The sequence below is a fragment of the Sander vitreus genome, chromosome 4 (genome assembly GCF_031162955.1).
Source record: "Sander vitreus isolate 19-12246 chromosome 4, sanVit1, whole genome shotgun sequence".
In the NCBI taxonomy this organism is placed as follows: domain Eukaryota; kingdom Metazoa; phylum Chordata; class Actinopteri; order Perciformes; family Percidae; genus Sander; species Sander vitreus.
In genome coordinates this window covers 19,461,851-19,479,935 of record NC_135858.1, presented here as the reverse complement: position 1 = coordinate 19,479,935, position 18,085 = coordinate 19,461,851, and the positions used below count along the sequence as shown (strand labels likewise).

General features: G+C 39.3%; 1 protein-coding gene across 1 annotated transcript in view; it reads left to right on the top strand.

Annotated features, from left to right (window-relative positions):
* kif5ab (kinesin family member 5A, b) overlaps positions 1-18,085 on the top strand; it is a 62,360-nt gene that overhangs the window by 18,742 nt on the left and 25,533 nt on the right. The window contains 12 exon segments of the mRNA XM_078248892.1: positions 953-1,026; positions 1,364-1,468; positions 1,856-1,904; positions 3,111-3,166; positions 4,071-4,158; positions 4,405-4,529; positions 7,512-7,616; positions 8,484-8,632; positions 9,999-10,147; positions 14,359-14,567; positions 15,895-15,963; positions 17,201-17,407. Of these exon segments, the coding sequence (XP_078105018.1) occupies positions 953-1,026; positions 1,364-1,468; positions 1,856-1,904; positions 3,111-3,166; positions 4,071-4,158; positions 4,405-4,529; positions 7,512-7,616; positions 8,484-8,632; positions 9,999-10,147; positions 14,359-14,567; positions 15,895-15,963; positions 17,201-17,407 (1,385 nt within the window).

Sequence of the window (18,085 nt, the reverse complement as noted above, 5' to 3'; positions counted from 1 at the left end):
TTTGCTGCTTTATAACCTAACTGGTGACGATGTGTTATCACTGTGGCTTCTATCAGATGAATGGAAAGAGAATAATATCTGAATAAAATCTGTTCAGAGCCAAGACATAGCAGAGACAACCCTCGATAAAGTGATGAATCATAGTTTTCACACTATGGTTTTTGTACGGATTAAACAGACAAAGATAATATGCTGGTTGGTGGGTTTTGTTACCGTTTCATAGAGCCAGATTAGCTGTTTCCCCTTGTTTATAGTCTTTGTGCTAAGCTAAGCTAACCGGCTGCTGAGGGGTGTCAATTTTCTCATCTAGCTAATATATCTAAACTCGCTTGTTACTTCACTGAGTTCCTCCTGGTGACTTTAACGCTGCAGGGATGATGTTGTTTATTGTGTGAAGCCACAGAGGTCGTTCAGCACCTAACCAAGCTTAAATATCATCTACCTCTCAGTGCACACAAGCTTTACTGGATGTGGCACAGTCTGATCTTTGACAGACCTTTGCCTACTGATATGAGACATACTGGTTTTGAACTGCCCGTAGGAAGAATCAACATGTAAGAGTCAGTCCATTGTAGACTAAAAGCTCTATGCACAGATTTGATTGGCTGAGTAGCATCATGTGAGATGATTTACAACACATACATGAGTTTTCTGGGCTGCTAAACCAGTGGCATAAAAGCTAGAAATGCTGTGCCAGTTAAAATAGAAACGCTCCACCTATTAGAGACCTTGGGGTGTGGGGATGGAGGAGGATGGCATTTTACTCATTTTGCTAACAAGTGGGATGCCCCCCGCCCCCACCGCATCCCTCTACAAATTGCCTATTGCCTGGCTGGTTGACATTGTGTCATTCTGTTGGATTTTTTTGTTTGTTTGGCACTCTTACTGCCATTCTTCACATTGTTTTCTTCTTTTTTTTAAATGCTTTTTGTGACTTTGTTTCTCATTATAGATGTACTGGGTGGATACAATGGGACTATCTTCGCTTATGGGCAGACTTCCTCTGGAAAAACACACACCATGGAGGTAAAGTATCACTAAATAATTCAAAAGGTAGCCCTCTTGCTGTGGCGCACACACATGCACACAGACATAGAGTATATCCGTCTCTGCTCTGCTCTGCTCTCCTCTAACAGTACATCTCCCTCCATCACTGCCATCACTCACTATATCTCTTTCCCAGCCTTCTGTGGGAACTAACCTCGTTTACAACTCCCTCTGGTAAACAATCCTGTTCCTTTTCAAGTCAAACGCCTCTCTGCTCTCCTTTCTTTTACTATTCTCTCCACTTAATACATTCCACGGCCTGCATTTATCCTGCTCTTCACTCACATGTTCTTATCTCATCTCTTTCTTCTCATAGGGGAACCTTCATGATCCCCAGGGAATGGGAATCATCCCCCGGATCGCAGAGGACATTTTCGAACATATATTTGCTATGGATGAGAACCTAGAATTCCACATAAAGGTTGGTGTGATTTTCCATATATGTCTGTTCATGTGTGGCATTTGTACAGTTGTCACACAGGGATCTGCTCAATTTTACTCTATGACACAGAGGGAATTCAGCTGGGGCTTCTGATGTAATCCTCACATGGATGGACTGAGTAGAAGCAGCCAAGCACCAATAAATCATGATATATAAACCTCAATAATCCTACAACATTTGTTTAGCTTTTTTTCCTTTTACACAACAGTCTTCTAATAGAGGATAATACCATCGGAGGACAGATTACTGCAACATCATTTGCACAATGGGCATCCCTTACATCCTTTCTCTGTAACACTTCCTATTTCTGTCACTCCCTTTTTTTTTCCAAAGATTACCTGCCACATGTTTTTTGTTTTTCTGCAGGTCTCCTACTTTGAGATCTACATGGATAAAATACGGGACCTGCTGGATGGTGTGTTATTGCACTGAACACATGACTTTGAAACTGTGAAAACGCAACATTTGTTAATACTGTACAGTTTTCTTTCAGTTCACAGTTGGACATTCAAACTTTTATAACCACACCTAGGTGTATGAGGATACATTGTAACGTTGTAATCAAGGGTGTAATTTCCTCTAGGGATGGGGGAGCATTTCACTTTTTAAAATCCTATTTTCCTTTTACTGTCTTGCTGCCAATGAAAAGATTGATAAAAAGAGTTCAGAAAAAAATATTGCCATGCAGTAGCGAGTGCCTCACCAAGTAGGTTTAGTGCATTAACAATACTGAGTTTAGCATCTTAAGGTTTTTATTATGGAAAGCACAATATTTATTATTATGTGTTGATCCCTTTTCTTTATACTTTTCTGCTTCAGACAATAAAATGTTGTGGTTTTGCACGTTATACACACAGAAGCGCCACAATATTGCAGTTCATAGTCTTATCACTGAGGTATAACCAGTGTAAAATGATGGAGAGGCCCAGACAAGGAGCTGTAGGGAGCATCCTCGTGATTACATCTTTAATCGAACCATAGACAGTGGAGAAATCCCCCATTTGTATGAAGGGGAGTTTGCAGCAGCTGAGGAACATTTAAAGCTATGAACAAAAAAAGAGTCGACAACAAGCGAGATGAATTGAGGCAGCACAGGGAACAACACCCTGTGGAGGTATCTGCAAAGAGAAAAAGTGGCTGTAGCAAAGAGAAAAAGTGGCTGTAGGGTGATAAAACACACAAACACGGACACAGTAGCCAAGGAAAAAAAAAAACAGCCTCCACAATCCGGTGAAATGTAATCATCATCGATAAGCTAGGACTTTCAAATGGGAAATGACTAATGTAGGAATTTGGGCCAATAAATGACTTGGCCAAATTTGTAGCCTATTGTGTTTGCTGACATTAGACATGAGACACATCTGCTTGACCTCTCAATGACTTTGGCAAAAAGACACGTTTTTTTCCCCCACACCGCATTAGCAAAGTCTGACTCACATGGAAACATAGGTAGGTCAGATTATAGTTCTGCCAATAGTAAAAACACATGACATTCACATGCAGATGCTCATTTGCACACACACACACACACACACACACACACACACACACACACACACACACACACACACACACACACACACACACACTCTTGTGATGATCTCTTTCCCTCACACCCTAGTGACAAAAACCAACCTGTCAGTGCATGAAGACAAACACAGAGTTCCTTATGTGAAGGTGAGTCATCAGCAGTTTGACATGATTCTGTTTGATTTCTCTCCTTTTTTTATGTAGTTTGTGATATGAGTGTATGTTTAAAGAATCCATAGTTCAATATTTTTGGTAATATGCTTATACGCTTTGAGTTAGATGAGATGATTGACACCTATATATCCATATTTACACTGGAAATAGCACGAAACAACTAGCCTGGCGCTGTCAAAATCCACCTACCAGCACTTGTCAGCCTGCACTTGTTAAGGTAATTAATTAACTATATCTTAACTATATATATTAACTATATACGTAATATCTTATTTGTTTAATCCACACACAAAAACAAGTAAAAAATAACAACAGGTAGTTATGAGCTGAGCTATTTCTTGGTGCGACTAGTAGCTTCCTCTGCTGGCTGTTCAGAGCCAAGACATAGCAGAGACAACCCTCGATAAAGTGATGAATCATAGTTTTCACACTATGGTTTTTGTACGGATTAAACAGACAAAGATAATATGCTGGTTGGTGGGTTTTGTTACCGTTTCATAGAGCCAGATTAGCTGTTTCCCCTTGTTTATAGTCTTTGTGCTAAACTAAGCTAACCGGCTGCTGAGGGGTGTCAATTTTCTCATCTAGCTAACATAACTCGAAAGCAAATATGCACATTTGCAAAAATGACGAACTTTTGCTTGAAAGTTTAAGGATAATGATTTGAAGTAAAGCAAATGGCAAACTTTTGTCATCTTTGTATGATTTTGTGTCTGTATTTGTGCAGACATAAACATATTGTGCAAGGCTACTGTGCAACTTAAAATGATTGTGCAAATGGGAGTGTTCATACAGTCTGTTTGGTGGTGCACGTGCTGTGATGGTTTATTTCTTCACAGCACAAATGAATGTTTGCACGTGTATTTCTTTCACTAAGGGCTGCACGGAGCGCTTTGTCACAAGTCCTGAGGAAGTGATGGATGTGATAGATGAAGGGAAAGCCAACCGTCATGTTGCTGTCACCAGTGAGTCACGATGTTGATCTTCGTTATGTCCTGACACTCACTCTGTCAGACGTTTCATGTCAGATTTTTTCCCCCCACAGTTAAGGTATAACAATTCCAAGGTGCAAAGGTGAGGAATGCATGATGAGGTGTAAAATGAATATCTAGCTCAACAACTCTGTCTATGGGAAATAATGAATTGAAAGACGTTTCATATAAGGAGTCTGAATTACAGTCTCTCCTCTTTTCTCCTCACTTTATCTTCAGACATGAATGAGCACAGTTCCCGCAGTCACAGCATCTTCCTGATAAACATCAAACAAGAAAACGTGGAGACAGAGCAGAAGCTGTGTGGGAAGCTGTACCTGGTCGACCTAGCTGGGAGTGAGAAGGTAGGACGAATGGGAATTTACTCTAAAAACATTAAAAGTAGACCTATAAACTCTCAACATTCACTGTCAGCAGGATTTTGTAACACTGGTACCAGACGCGTTTTCTCACAAAAGGTGTTTTCAGACATCAAAGAAGCAGATAAACAATGCATTAAGGCTCTGAACTTCACCCCCAAAGCATTTTAAAGCACTTACTTTATGGCACTGCACTTTGAGTTTTCATTAAATTTGACATTATAAAGAATCTGTCTTAGAGGGATCGGTTTAGACTGTCGCTGATGCAATATCAGGGTTAGTGTTTGCTCATTTTGAGAAATCCAATCGGTTCGGATGATGGTAATCACTATACAGAGACATACAGATATCTGCATATGAATGCAGAATCTTTAGGCAAGACAAGAATTTGGTATCGGATGCAATCTGTTTGTAGTCAGAGTAGTATTGACCAATCATGTTTGATCAGGCTTTGGTTGCATGCAGGTTTCCATGTGGAGAGCAAAAGAGGCAGAACGCATTGGCTGTAATGCAATCTCGGAACCCGTCGGCTATTGTTTGACGACGATATAGCTTTTTGTTAGCTTTTTGATATTTAACTGCATTTATATATATATATATATATATATATATATATATATATATATATATATATATATATATATATATATCATTACATATATCTTTAAACTGTCTCGAGATAACTCTTGTTATGATTTGATACTATAAATAAAATTGAATTGAATTGAATATATGCTGATATCCGTTTATAGAGATTAGCAGAAATGTCGGCCATTGCCAGTTCAGATAAGCTCTAAAAGGGGTTTCAGCCGAGACAGAGGTCAAATTCAGGAGAGCCACACACAACTAATTGTCCCCTTGTTTCATGGAGACAGCTCTCATCATCGCACCACCTATAAAACAATTTATCTCCAGGATACCTGCATCTATAAAAGCAGACACAAAATACATTAGAGAGGGGGTTGAACATGACCCTTGGCTTCTGGCTGCAGTCTGGTGTTACCTAGTATTGATGCAAAATATAGAATAATGTGCGCTTAGAGTAGTAGATGGCCATACAGTCTGGATAGATGATGATGGCAGTGGTTTGTTGCTAATAAGTGCTGATGCTGCATCTGTAAGTTGTCTTGGTTATGCCTGGGGAACGAAGGAGGAAACAGTTCTGCTCCAACAACTTCTTATGCATGTTCTACAGAAGGCTTTGATAGGACAACTTGCTCTCCTCTATAATTAAGCGCCTCATTATCTCGCTGTAAATAATTGCATCCCATGACGATTATGAGACAATATGGTGTGACTTTCCTATTAAAGGATGTCTGGCATAAACCTTCTCAAACCTTCCTACAATGCATATATGTCTTATTTTACAGGTCTGTAATTCCCTTCCTTCCTTCTCTTTCCCAAAAAGAAATACGTAATTTTTGGTACTCATTATTTACTTGGTTGTGTTGAGTTTATATGAAATTTCACAAGGATTTTACTTCACCAGATATGTTGAATTATACAAATGTCACAGGTTTTATTTCACGTGATTGCTGCAGTAGTCATGCGGTATTGCCATGGCGTCAGTTAAGGGGGTGAAAGATTTTTTCAGCTCCAGTAGCTGTAAGCTTGCCTGTATACAAGTTTCACATTTCTGCATGCTAAACTGACTTGCTGTGCTCTGATTAAAAGACTCTCTTGGTTAAACTGGCAATTAATTATTACTGATCATTTGGAAGTCTAACAACTGAACACTGTCTGAATTTTCCCTACGATTAGTACCAAATTACATAGTTATGAATTTTCTTATAAATTTACAGTTACAGATCATTTGATTTGTAAGGAATTAAACAAAACTAAAGGTTAAAGTTACTACATGTAACTAATTAATGTTACTGAAACTTTGTAATTTGATCATAAATGACCTGTGACAGTTAACTGACCAACAGTTAAAAGAACACTATTTTTATATAGTTTTTATTCATGCCTTTGCCCGGGTCCGATTTTTCCCGCAAAGTCACAACATGATTTTCAGCAGAACGGTTCTACAGTAAGACATTCTGACGGGTCACAAATTTCTTTGTAACACCGGAAAAGCTTATGCAGCCAGGTAAAAGGTAGAGATGTTTTTAAATAGGCCTAATTGTATTCTGATTTCATTTTAGAAGTTATATGTTGTAGTTATGGCTGATAACAGAAAAAAAGGAAATTAAACGAAGAACAACTAAAAGCTAAGGAAAGACAGAAGACGGGCGAAACTCGAGTCAATCTCGGTCAGGCTTTTAACAGATGGAGAGAATTACAGGATTGTAAATGACTCAAAACCTACACCAAATTGGCCCTCAGGTATGTAATATGTAATATTATATATTTCATTCATAAAATAACTTTAAAATGCGCAATGTGGTTGTACAGCCTACAATAAATCATGCCCTTCTTCCGTTTCTATTCCTTTTAGTCCGTATTTGTGTTGGCCTAATATCTTCTTTCTCTTGTCCCCCTGTACTACCGTGTAAAGTGTCCTTGGGTTTCATGAAATACGCTATATTAATCTAAGTTATTATTACATTGGTTGCTACAACAAACTCTTAATGCTTTGGCTTGTGACACAGTGACAGTGATAACGATACTTGGTTTAGCTCATGATACATCCAGGCTAAGTTACCGTATGCAACACTTGAAATGCAACGATGCATCTGTAACGTATTCTCTTATTGTAAATGAATGATTTTCTGTCAGAGCAAAACATTCATTGTGACTATATGTCCTTCCGGTAACACTAACGCAGTAATACAGCACTGTAAAGAAAAGATCTATACGACAGCAGGTGTGGTAAAAACACTACCACTTTTGTCCAAAGCAGCCCCTAGAATCAACACAAACTGAAAGTTTAAGGAAAACAAACTCTGTTTCCCCACTGGCATGTTTATGCTGACAATGTACTTTAATAACTTATTCCTCAGTTATTGTGTGTATCTGTGTCAGGTCAGTAAGACAGGTGCAGAGGGATCAGTGCTGGATGAGGCCAAGAACATCAACAAGTCTTTGTCGGCCCTGGGGAACGTCATCTCAGCCTTGGCCGAGGGAACGGTACGGTGGAGAAATTCTCCACAGTCTTTCTTATTAATCAGGCTTCTAGAGTATTGTAGCTGCCTAAGCCTCGTCTTAATAATTGTTTGTTTTTTTAAATATACCTAATACTTTCTGCCAAAACAAAATTGAGTCTAGGCTGCAGCAAAGCATTAGTTGAGCATTTTCGGTTAGAACAACCTAAATGTCTTTAATGTCTTCAGCTAGTTTAGTATCAACAGTCAACTCAAAGCCAAATCACATAGTAAAATTAATCAGCCCTGTGTTCCTTTACCCCAACCCTACCTTTAAGGGGTTTTGCAGAATCCTCCCATATAGACATTCTTGTCATGCAGTTGGATTGGATGAAAGCTGCAGTGACATGTTAGCTAGATTTCTGTCCCCCTCTTCCATAATCCAACGCCTACAGCTGGTAACTTATTTCCGTATTTTACCAAACTCAACCAGCAAATCGACCCATGCATTCTGCCCACTCTATAGTCCTTCCAAGCTCCATCATTGTAATTAAAATATTCACCATCTCTTATTATATAACTTGGAAGTCTTAGGGAATGTAATGGAAAGTCTTCCAGATTGGAAATGCCTCACAAATCTTTCATTTATCTACCGGCATTGAGCAAGGACACAATCTTTTTGACGGTGCTCCAGAGGTGTGAAAGGTAATACTGTGAATGACGCAGCAGACGGAGAGAAACCTCTTCTTTCTTTGTTCTGTGCTAATGCTTACAGCACATCTTTTTTAGTTTTAAAGATGAAAGGCATGTGCATGGTGGTACAGCAATTCAGAATGCCCTCAACAGTCTTTTAGTCTTCTTTTATCTGTCTTTTTTTATGCCTTTCTTCCTTCCTCTCTTTATATCTTTGTAGAAATCTCACGTGCCATACCGTGACAGCAAAATGACTCGCATCTTACAGGACTCACTGGGCGGGAACTGTCGCACCACCATGTTCATCTGTTGCTCTCCCTCCAGCTACAATGATACAGAGACCAAATCCACTTTGATGTTTGGCCAACGGTAACATGCTTCCATGGGCTGCTGCACTGTGCACCTCTGTCTCGCTCAGCTGCAGCTGCAGCTGTTGGGATGTTTTTCTGCTGAAATGTGTTCAACTCAGATATGCTGTTCACATATTACTGCCTCAAACTTTGCTTTTGACGACCCGCACCCCGTTTTGGAGGCAGGGTTTGTTTGTAGTTTCCGATCGTGCTGGGATTGCTTAAACAGCTTTTTTTTTAATTTTAAGGGTAAGCTGCACTCAAAGAAGCAGAGATTTGGTTTGCTTTCTAGCTTTCCGTTCCTATTGCTTGAACTAAAGAAATTCACAGATAAAAAAAGATCCTGAACAAGTCTCCTTATGCATCTCAAGCCTTTTTCCTCTACCAATAAATTCCTTGAATAGTGACGGACACAAGATATTTGGTTGACATAAATAATGCATGACCAAGCTAAGGGAGTGACAAAATCCAAAAGAGATATTTGAATTTTACTGAACAGAAGATGTGGTCTCTTATCGCCATCTGTCAGCCAGAATAGCTGTTTAACACCATGATTAATGTCTTTCTTAAAATCAATATGCCATCAAAAATAATATGACATGATATTAAACAAATTTTTGTCACACTTTATTTGGATATTTCATTGTTATCAACATATCAAGGGAATATATTGTTTCAGAAAAAGAAAGGTTTGTGTGAAATGTGCAGGTCTATGGTCAGACTGTGAATTTGGGTACATAGTGCATAGATGCAAGGCATAAATTATCCAACAACTTTATTGTCACCTGATGTTTGATTCAGCATTTCACTACCCAAATAAAGTGTTTATTAATTGAGACATCTGGCTTATTGTCACCCTAATATCAGGGAATAAATGAATAACAACAGTGTTTTCTTACTGAAGTGTGAAATTAAGTGATAGCCACTGATGGGAAATGTACAGCCGTAGCTGAGTGCTGTGGCAGTATCATGAATGTTTCAACTCTGTGACGCCACTCATTTGCGTCACGATTGAGCAATAATTAATAGTCACATACAGTACTCTATCTTCTTATGAAATGTATGATTGCTATATTTAGTTGTGACTATGTTTTAAGAGGTCTGAAGGGTTTTTACATTTTGAATTCTTGCCTCCCTCTCTCTGCATGCACCATAAAACACAGTTGGCAGAAAGCCAATTTGCATACCAATTAATGAGATGCAATATATTTCCATTGAGCAGCCAGGGCTGAAATACCCATGATGACAGTTCTTCTGTTCTCTGCTGTTCTCTCACACTTTCTTTTTTCCCTCTTTTCCTCTCACCCTTCTACCCTCACGCTGTTTCATTCTCTTCTTTTCTTCTTCTGCTCTTTCTCTGTTTGTCCCTGCATCCCTTCAATTAGAGCCAAGACCATAAGAAATACTGTATCAGTGAACCTGGAGCTCACAGCAGAGCAGTGGAAGAAGAAGTACGAAAAGGAAAAAGAGAAGAACAGGTCATTGAAGGAGACTGTTCAAAGACTGGAGGCTGAGCTGAACTGCTGGAGGAATGGTACTACTCACACTGATATCACGCTGGCAGCTGACAAAAACATTGAATATCTAAGTCTTCTTCCAGGGAAGAACTGTGCAAATTGTTGCCCAGGCATATTGACATTATCAGTAATAAGAAGTTTATATTTTTAGCCACACCAGCTGGTTTGTCGGCCCACCACTTTGGTCCAGACTGAAATATCTCAACCACTATTAGCCATGACATTTTGTACATTCATGGTTCCCAGAGGATGAATCCTAATGACTTTGGTGATCCTCTGACTTTTCGTCTAGCACAACCTTCAGGTTGACATTTGAGGTTTTGAGTGAATTGGGTGAACATGCTAAACATTATACCAAGCAAGCATCAGCATGTTACCTTAACATGTTAGCAAAATGATGTTAGCTTTTAGCTCAAAGCACAGCTGGGCTTAAGTACAGCCTCACAGAGCTGCAAGTGTGGCTGTAGACTCTTAGTCTTGTTAAAGCTATAGTGGGTAGTTTCTGTCACCCCCATGAGGAATTCTAAGTAATGACAACAACACTGTTGGCGCATCCACATGACACAAGCCTTCAGTGATCATGCACCACCCCCACTTTTAATTTAAAAAAGCATGATGGACTTTTCAGAAGGGGTCATTATCTTGTAATTTTTATGTAATCTTCGTCTCCAAAGCTGAATGCTGCTGTTGTCTTTTCTCAGCAGTAAAATAAAATGCATCACTCTAGCTTCTGCACCTGAATGTCGCCAAACTACACCATTTTGTAACCATAGCAATACTGAGAAATACAGAGAGAGTTTTGTAGAGCTCATAGGCTTAATTAGCTTTGTAGCAACTCATTTGGCAATGGCTTTAATGTTACGGATGTTAGTTGCACACTGTAGCTTTAAATTACTGTAATAAATTATACAAAAAAAATGAAATTTCATCCCAGTTTTAAGAAAATGATTGTTAACCAGGACCCTATGTCATTGTCTTTAAATGTTTGGTGAAAAAGATCAGCTTCCTACTATATAGTAAAATATTAGAAATGTGGTATTTGCAGGTAAGAAGCACATTGTGCTGGAGAGAATAGAGCCTCTACATTGTCGCCTACTGTAGAAAATCTCTACAGTACATCTCCTTGTTCCATTCCCTTTTCATGCATGGAAGAGCACTTACTAACAGGAATGAAAATGTTACCAGCCTGCTAGCCTGCAGACATTATTTTTCAGTCCACGTAAGTGCAGATTTAACCTCATTTGATATCATCTGAATACATGCCAGTGGAGAAATGGGAGGAGAGCAGCCAAACAGACTAGCTGGACTTTGCCCAAAACACTTAAAAATCCCTTTTCTGGCTACTTCTATTGCATATTATTAAGACTTTTACACTTTGTATAATTGCATTCCCCTCTCATTGTGCTGAAGGCCCTCTATTAGCTTTATGTTTTATGAATCTTTATGTATTAGTATTCCCCTCTGCGACAAGGTCTAATCACTTCTGCAGAGCAGTCGTAACTTATGTCTGTCTTCTTCCATGTCAGCACACACAAACACACACCTGTGTCAGTGCACATGCAAAAACACAAGCACTAAAGCGCTAAACCCACACACTCTTCACTCTTAGTTACACACACACACGCACGCACGCACGCACGCACGCGCACACACACACTTCTAGGCATCCTCTTCTGCTGGGCTGTAGGTCAATTCAAATGTCAGCGCACTCAATTGTAGTGATCGGTTGGCATTCAAGCTGTGTAATGAATCCTGTCATCTGAATGGATCCCAATGTTTTTCTTAGAGATCCTTCCCTCTGTGCTTGACCTGAAATAAACACCTATCAGTGAAAATTATTCTTTTCACTGCTTCATCCCTCTCAATTTCTCTCCTTCACACACGCACACACGCACACACGCACACATGCACACACACACACACACACACACACACACACACACACACACACACACACACACACACACACACACACACACATCCCTCCACTCTCTTCCTGTGTTTCTTTCTCACAATTTAGTATTTTTAATTTACTAATGGATCATTTTGACAACATTGTTGCCCCCAACCTCCCCCCTTGTTGCACCCCATATTTTTGCCAACCTCAGGCCAGAAACTCTCTGAGATGAACGCTGTTGACCTCCAGCAGCAGTCTCATACCATAAATTCCACCCCATCTCCTCCCTCTACAGTCTAGAGCGGAGATCTGCTATTAGTCAATCATGTGTTTTCAGGATTATGTTGCATCGACTAATGGACTTTTGTTGACTGAGGGAGTTGGAGGGTTAGCTGAAAATTCACCAACATTCTGCTGAATAGTAAGAATATGCAGAACAGAAGAAATAGGGTTGGAAACGTGACAAAGTAAATCATTTGCATATAATTCAACCTTATTGAATAATTCGGTTTCAGGGTATCGGGAATGTCTTAAGTATATGGCTAGCGGCTCAATAGCTATCACAAATAAAAGAGGGGAGAGTGGGCAGCGTCTCGTACCCCGTTGGAGCTGAAAATAAGGAGAGTGAACATTGTTGGAGCAGATGGAGGCTGCAGGTGATGAGTACAGCATCTTCACCCACGACACAAATTCAGGTGAAAGGTGAAATCTTTGCATAGTGACAAAGAGGTATTTCCAGTCAACCTGGTCAAATGCTTTCTCAGCATTAAAAGAGACAATTATTTCTTAAACTTCTGGTGGAGAGGGTGTATAAATGATATTAAATAGCCAGTGCAGATTATGAAAAGAGTTACGGCCCTGAATAAAACCAGTTTGATCAGCTGAGAAAATTAATTGAAGGCAGGACTGTCTCCAGCTGAAGAGCAAGAGCCTTGGCTAGGATTTTGAAATCTACATTTAGAAGCGACATAGGTATGTAAGATTCACAGTGGGTTGGTTGGATCTTTATCTTCTTTGGCTAACAGGGACATGGTTTGGTTAGTGTTGTGGGAAGAGAGCCATGGTCAAAGGATTCAGTAAACATGGCTAGAAGTAGAGGTGATATTAATGTGGAAAACGTCTTAACAATTTCAACGGGAAATCCATAAGGACCTGGGGATTTCCCGCTCTGCATAGCTGTGATTGAGTTGGTCCCCAACTGATAGTTATTCTGTTAATGAAGGAGTCAATCAGCAATCAGTGAAGGAGGAGTAAAATGTAAAAAAAAAAAACAATCATAAATGTCTTTGTGGTTGGTTTAAATGCTTTCAGGGGAGGATTTAATTTGGTTTATCTGACATATCAGTGGGGAAGAGGTGGATTGTCAAGCTTGAGATGCTAAAAGCTTGCTAGCTTTCTCTCTATGTTCATAAAACTTCTGGCGAGTTTTCAGTAGCAATCATTCTTCCTTTAATGTCGATAGTAGATTGTTTTCAGTTTGAAAGCATAGCCTTTCCTTATACATATCGGGGTTAGTTGACAGAGCATACTGTTCACTGAGCCTAAGGATAGCCTGTGACAGCTCTTTGAGGTTAGATACCTCCTGTTTCTTGACGTTAGACAAGTAGGAGATAATCTGGCGTTGAATCGCTTCCCATAGGGTTGATCTAAAGGTTAGGCAGGTGTTTTTTATTAATTCAACTAGACAAGAAGACCTTATTAGTGAAAGTTGTCAGCTGGTTTATTGTCTTAACTATGGATTACTTTGACCTTGCCCTAAAGGGGCAAACCACTAAATTTCCCAATTGATCATTTTCTTTCCAGCTACATTATACCAGTCAAGTCAGAGCTGTGAATTACTGGAGTCACACAAAAAACAGTTAGCATAAGCCCTCTTGATGCTGCCTGAGGAAGAGCATTACAATTATAAGGCATTCAAATCCAAAATAGCTGTCAGTCCAAGTATTTTTCTTTGTTTTCCATGGCATTAAGTGCCTGCAGTTGTGAACAATTAGCATGCAGAATTTTCTCACTTTCTTGCATTCTGCAGTTCCACTACTTTTTCTTTGTGAACAACTGGAAGAGTCTGAGCCAAAGGCAGACACAAGACAACTGATATAAGGGTCTGGTATTTTCTACTGCTGTTGAGTCCGTAGAAAAGTAAGCTCATTTGTGGCACAGACATACAGTACCTTAAACCCGAGATTTAAATGTCTTCAGGAGTAAGGAAAGGAAAATATGCTAAAGATTAGCTCCCACACATTTTTTTTTGCATTAATCCATAGTAGAGGACTTGTCTGCGATAAGAGCACATTTACAAAAAAAATCCAATATTTTGTCTTACATCTTTAGGTGAGGATGTTGTTGCGTTAGAGCATCTGAGCCCAGGATCAGAGGACATCCCCCTGGGGCCTCCCGAATCTGACGAGCCACTTCTCGACATCTGCAGCCCCTGCAGTCCTTGTTCAGTTGCTTCCTCCATTGTGGTTCACATCTCTGAGGAGGAACGGCAGAAGTATGAGGAGGAGATCCGCAAGCTTTACAAACAGCTGGATGATAAGGTGTTGAATGAATGCCGCATCGGGACCATTTGTGTGCATGAATGTAGATCTGTGTACACACAATGAATTCGATTTTTGTAATGATATGCAGTATTCACACATTAACACAAAAGGCATATATTATTCATATGAATGAGTTCAGGATCCAACATAGTATTGACTAATGTAGCAACTCTTAGGAATAGATGTCATTGGGGAAATGGTAATGTTCTACATTGAGAGGCATTACAGCTTTAATTTATTTAACACATCATATGTGCTCATTGATGCTCTTCTCCACGTTGCTTTAGTGTGTAATCTTATTGCTTTTATTAATACCTATTCCATAAATATGCAGAACGAGTGGTGTGTCAATGCAGTGGCACAGTTTGTGTTTATGTTTTGTTTCCAGTAATATACAATACAAGACTTTTGACATTTTCACACATGCAGGAATATCCAGGTGTGTGTGCACATACAGTAGGGCAATCCATGGGGATGAATTCATAATATTTTTTTCTCTACTTATGTGGTACACTAACTGTAGACATGATGCAGGAAATTCTATTGCCGCATTTCCACTGCATGGTACGGCACTGCTCTACTCAACTCAACTTGCTGGCTCTTTTTTTGGTTTTTCATTAGCACAAGTTGTGGAAAGTAGCTGGTACTTTTTTGGTACCACTACAGTCGGGGTTCCAAACGAGCTGAGCCGATACTGGAAGGTGGAGTTACAACACTGCAGTTGACTGATTGTACAGAGAAACCCGTCACTAACATGACACAGGTCATCCTGCACAAACCTACCATTTTTAAATAGCCAAGCTACCGTCAATAGCAACCGCAATTTGTTTTTCACTCAAACCAAGATTTAAAAAAAATGACAACCCTGATAAAAGGATCCATTGAGTGCCTACACGAAGCGGGTACTATCTGCAGTGGAAAACAAAATAGAGAAAAGTATCTGGTACCATCAAAAGTTAGTCGAGTGGAGCTCAACCATGCAGTGGAAATGAGGCATATTATGTTACATGTTAAGTTTATACACAGGACATACTGTATATGCGACAAACACATGCAGTGTTTCTGGTTGAAGGTGGTTGAGTTTAACATTAAGAGAGCTTGCTTTTTCCACTATGGTATGCATGATCATACAACATTCAACATATGAGATATATATCTGTCATTTATACTGTTAAGTGCAAGCTCAAAACTTATAATTGTGGTTGGACATGGAACCCAAAGTACACAAGAATCCTGTGTACAAAGTATCTGTACTGTACCAGTGTGTGTAATACACAACATTAAATGCACTGTTTCTACTCCACATGTCTCTTTGCCACTGAAGGATGATGAGATAAACCACCAGAGCCAGATGGTGGAGAAACTGAAGGAGCAGATGCTCAACCAGGAGGAGGTAAAACACTTTAGTTTTACATCCTTTCATCAGTTTGCTTAAATGTGTAACGGTAGGCTGCATGTAGCAATCAATACCCCACTTTGAATAGAACTCAGCCGCGTGAGGTTTATTATTTCGCCCTTGAGATGGATGAGATTTTTTTTTTTCAGGTGCCAGAAAGCACATAAAGAACATAAAACATTATTGTTTAAGCGTAAGTGTACCTGCATGTTAACAGCAGTTTAGAATAGAATAGATTTCAGTGGCTGCTCAGACACAAATTATTGGCGGGAAGGGTCAATACAAAGATTGATGTGCAAGAAGGGAAAGTCCATTGTTGCCTATTTTTTTCAGCATGGCTAACATTGTAGCTGATAAGCAAACAAACAAATGTCCTTTATTGATCTGATGTGTGATTTAAAATGCTGTGGTTGAGCCACCTCCACCATTTTTGTGAATTTGGAGACCTTTTATGTAGTACAAAATTGTTAAAAACCTTTCCTCACACCAATCTACAGTTAACAGGTTTGACTGCCTGTAAATGCTACTATTGTAGGAAGAACAGCAATTAAAAGGCTCCATTAAAATGCAATTACAAACTATATTTACAGCATGTATTCATAACAGTGGCTAAACCAGTGGGCTAAACAGCCTTAACCAAGCATTTGGCATGTAGCGCACTGCAAAGTAAAAGACTCCACATTTGCAAAATTAGTTCATTCATGTCCCAAAATGGGCCTGCTGTGGGTTGAGCTGACACGATGGTAACCAGCCAACCTTAGCTTTGTGTACATTAACATTATTTTACATCCATTTGGCCAAACAGAAGCTGCATAATTTAGTGCAAACAAGCAGGCACCCTGGTTAGAGCAACATCTACATTTAATGACATCCATTCAGTAAAATGACCCACAGTGGGCTGCAGCAGTGCACATGCAAGCAAACACCATGCTGGCAAAATAATGAAAGTTCTTACAGCTTAAAGTGATATTCTAAGATAAATATTTAGTGTTTCATCTGTTAAATTGCATCATATTGTGTACCAGGGTTTATGCGCATGCTTATCTGTTATTACCAAGAGAACAAGATAAACACCACAATTATGTTTTAATAAAACCCCGCAACTCTGGATTGTGAATAATGAAGACACTGCTGTACACAATGCTCCTATAAAGTTACATTTCGCTGTTCCTTTTTTAAATCAAATATTTCTGTATTTACAGTTTATATTAAGTTAAATCTCTGTGTCCCTCAGCTTCTAGCATCATCCAGGGGTGACAGCGAGAAGGTGCAGTCAGAGCTCGGCAGGCTGCAGACAGAGAATGAATGTGCTAAAGCCGAGGTGAAGGAGGTCCTCCAGGCCCTGGAGGAGCTCGCTGTCAACTACGACCAGAAGAGCCTGGAGGTCGAGGACAAGAGCGTACAGAACAAGCTGCTAGCTGAAGAGCTTGCAAAAAAAATGGTGGGTTTTTGATTTCTGGATGCTCAGTTTCATGCAGTTATAGGTGAAAAAAACATTGCCGCTGAAAATGATCGAACAAGAAAAAGAGAAAGTATGATGAAGAGAAAAAGAAAAACGAGGCAGCGACAGAGAAGGATTAGGTGATAAAGGCATGGACATGTACATATAATAAGAAAGCACTTTTAGAAAAAAAGAGATAAATGGAGTATGAAATAATCTATCCATTTAAGTCCCTGTCTTTCAAGAATATGTAGAACTACTGGTTAAAATGCAATTAGAGAGTACAATTAGAGAGCAGTGTGAAAGGAAAGATAAGAGAGAATTCTGATAAATTGTGCAGCCAGCAGCCATGAACATATACATGTAAGAAGTATTAGAAGGGGGGTATTTTTTTATTTTATTAATCACTCCAGACATTAATGAACAACTTGACATAAGTCAACAACAAAAGTTATGAATTACTAATTTCCTGAGATGTGGCTGGTTGTTATGCACTATGACTACAAATAAACTATTAAAAACTGCAAAGTAATCTCATAAATTTACTTCAGACAACATTCAATGTTGACAAAGAATACATTGCAGTTAATTAAATCTGGCATAGTTTATCTGCAAAAACCTGTAAAATTTAATTATAAATGGTATTCTACTATTATTAAGACAATCCTTTCATTCACT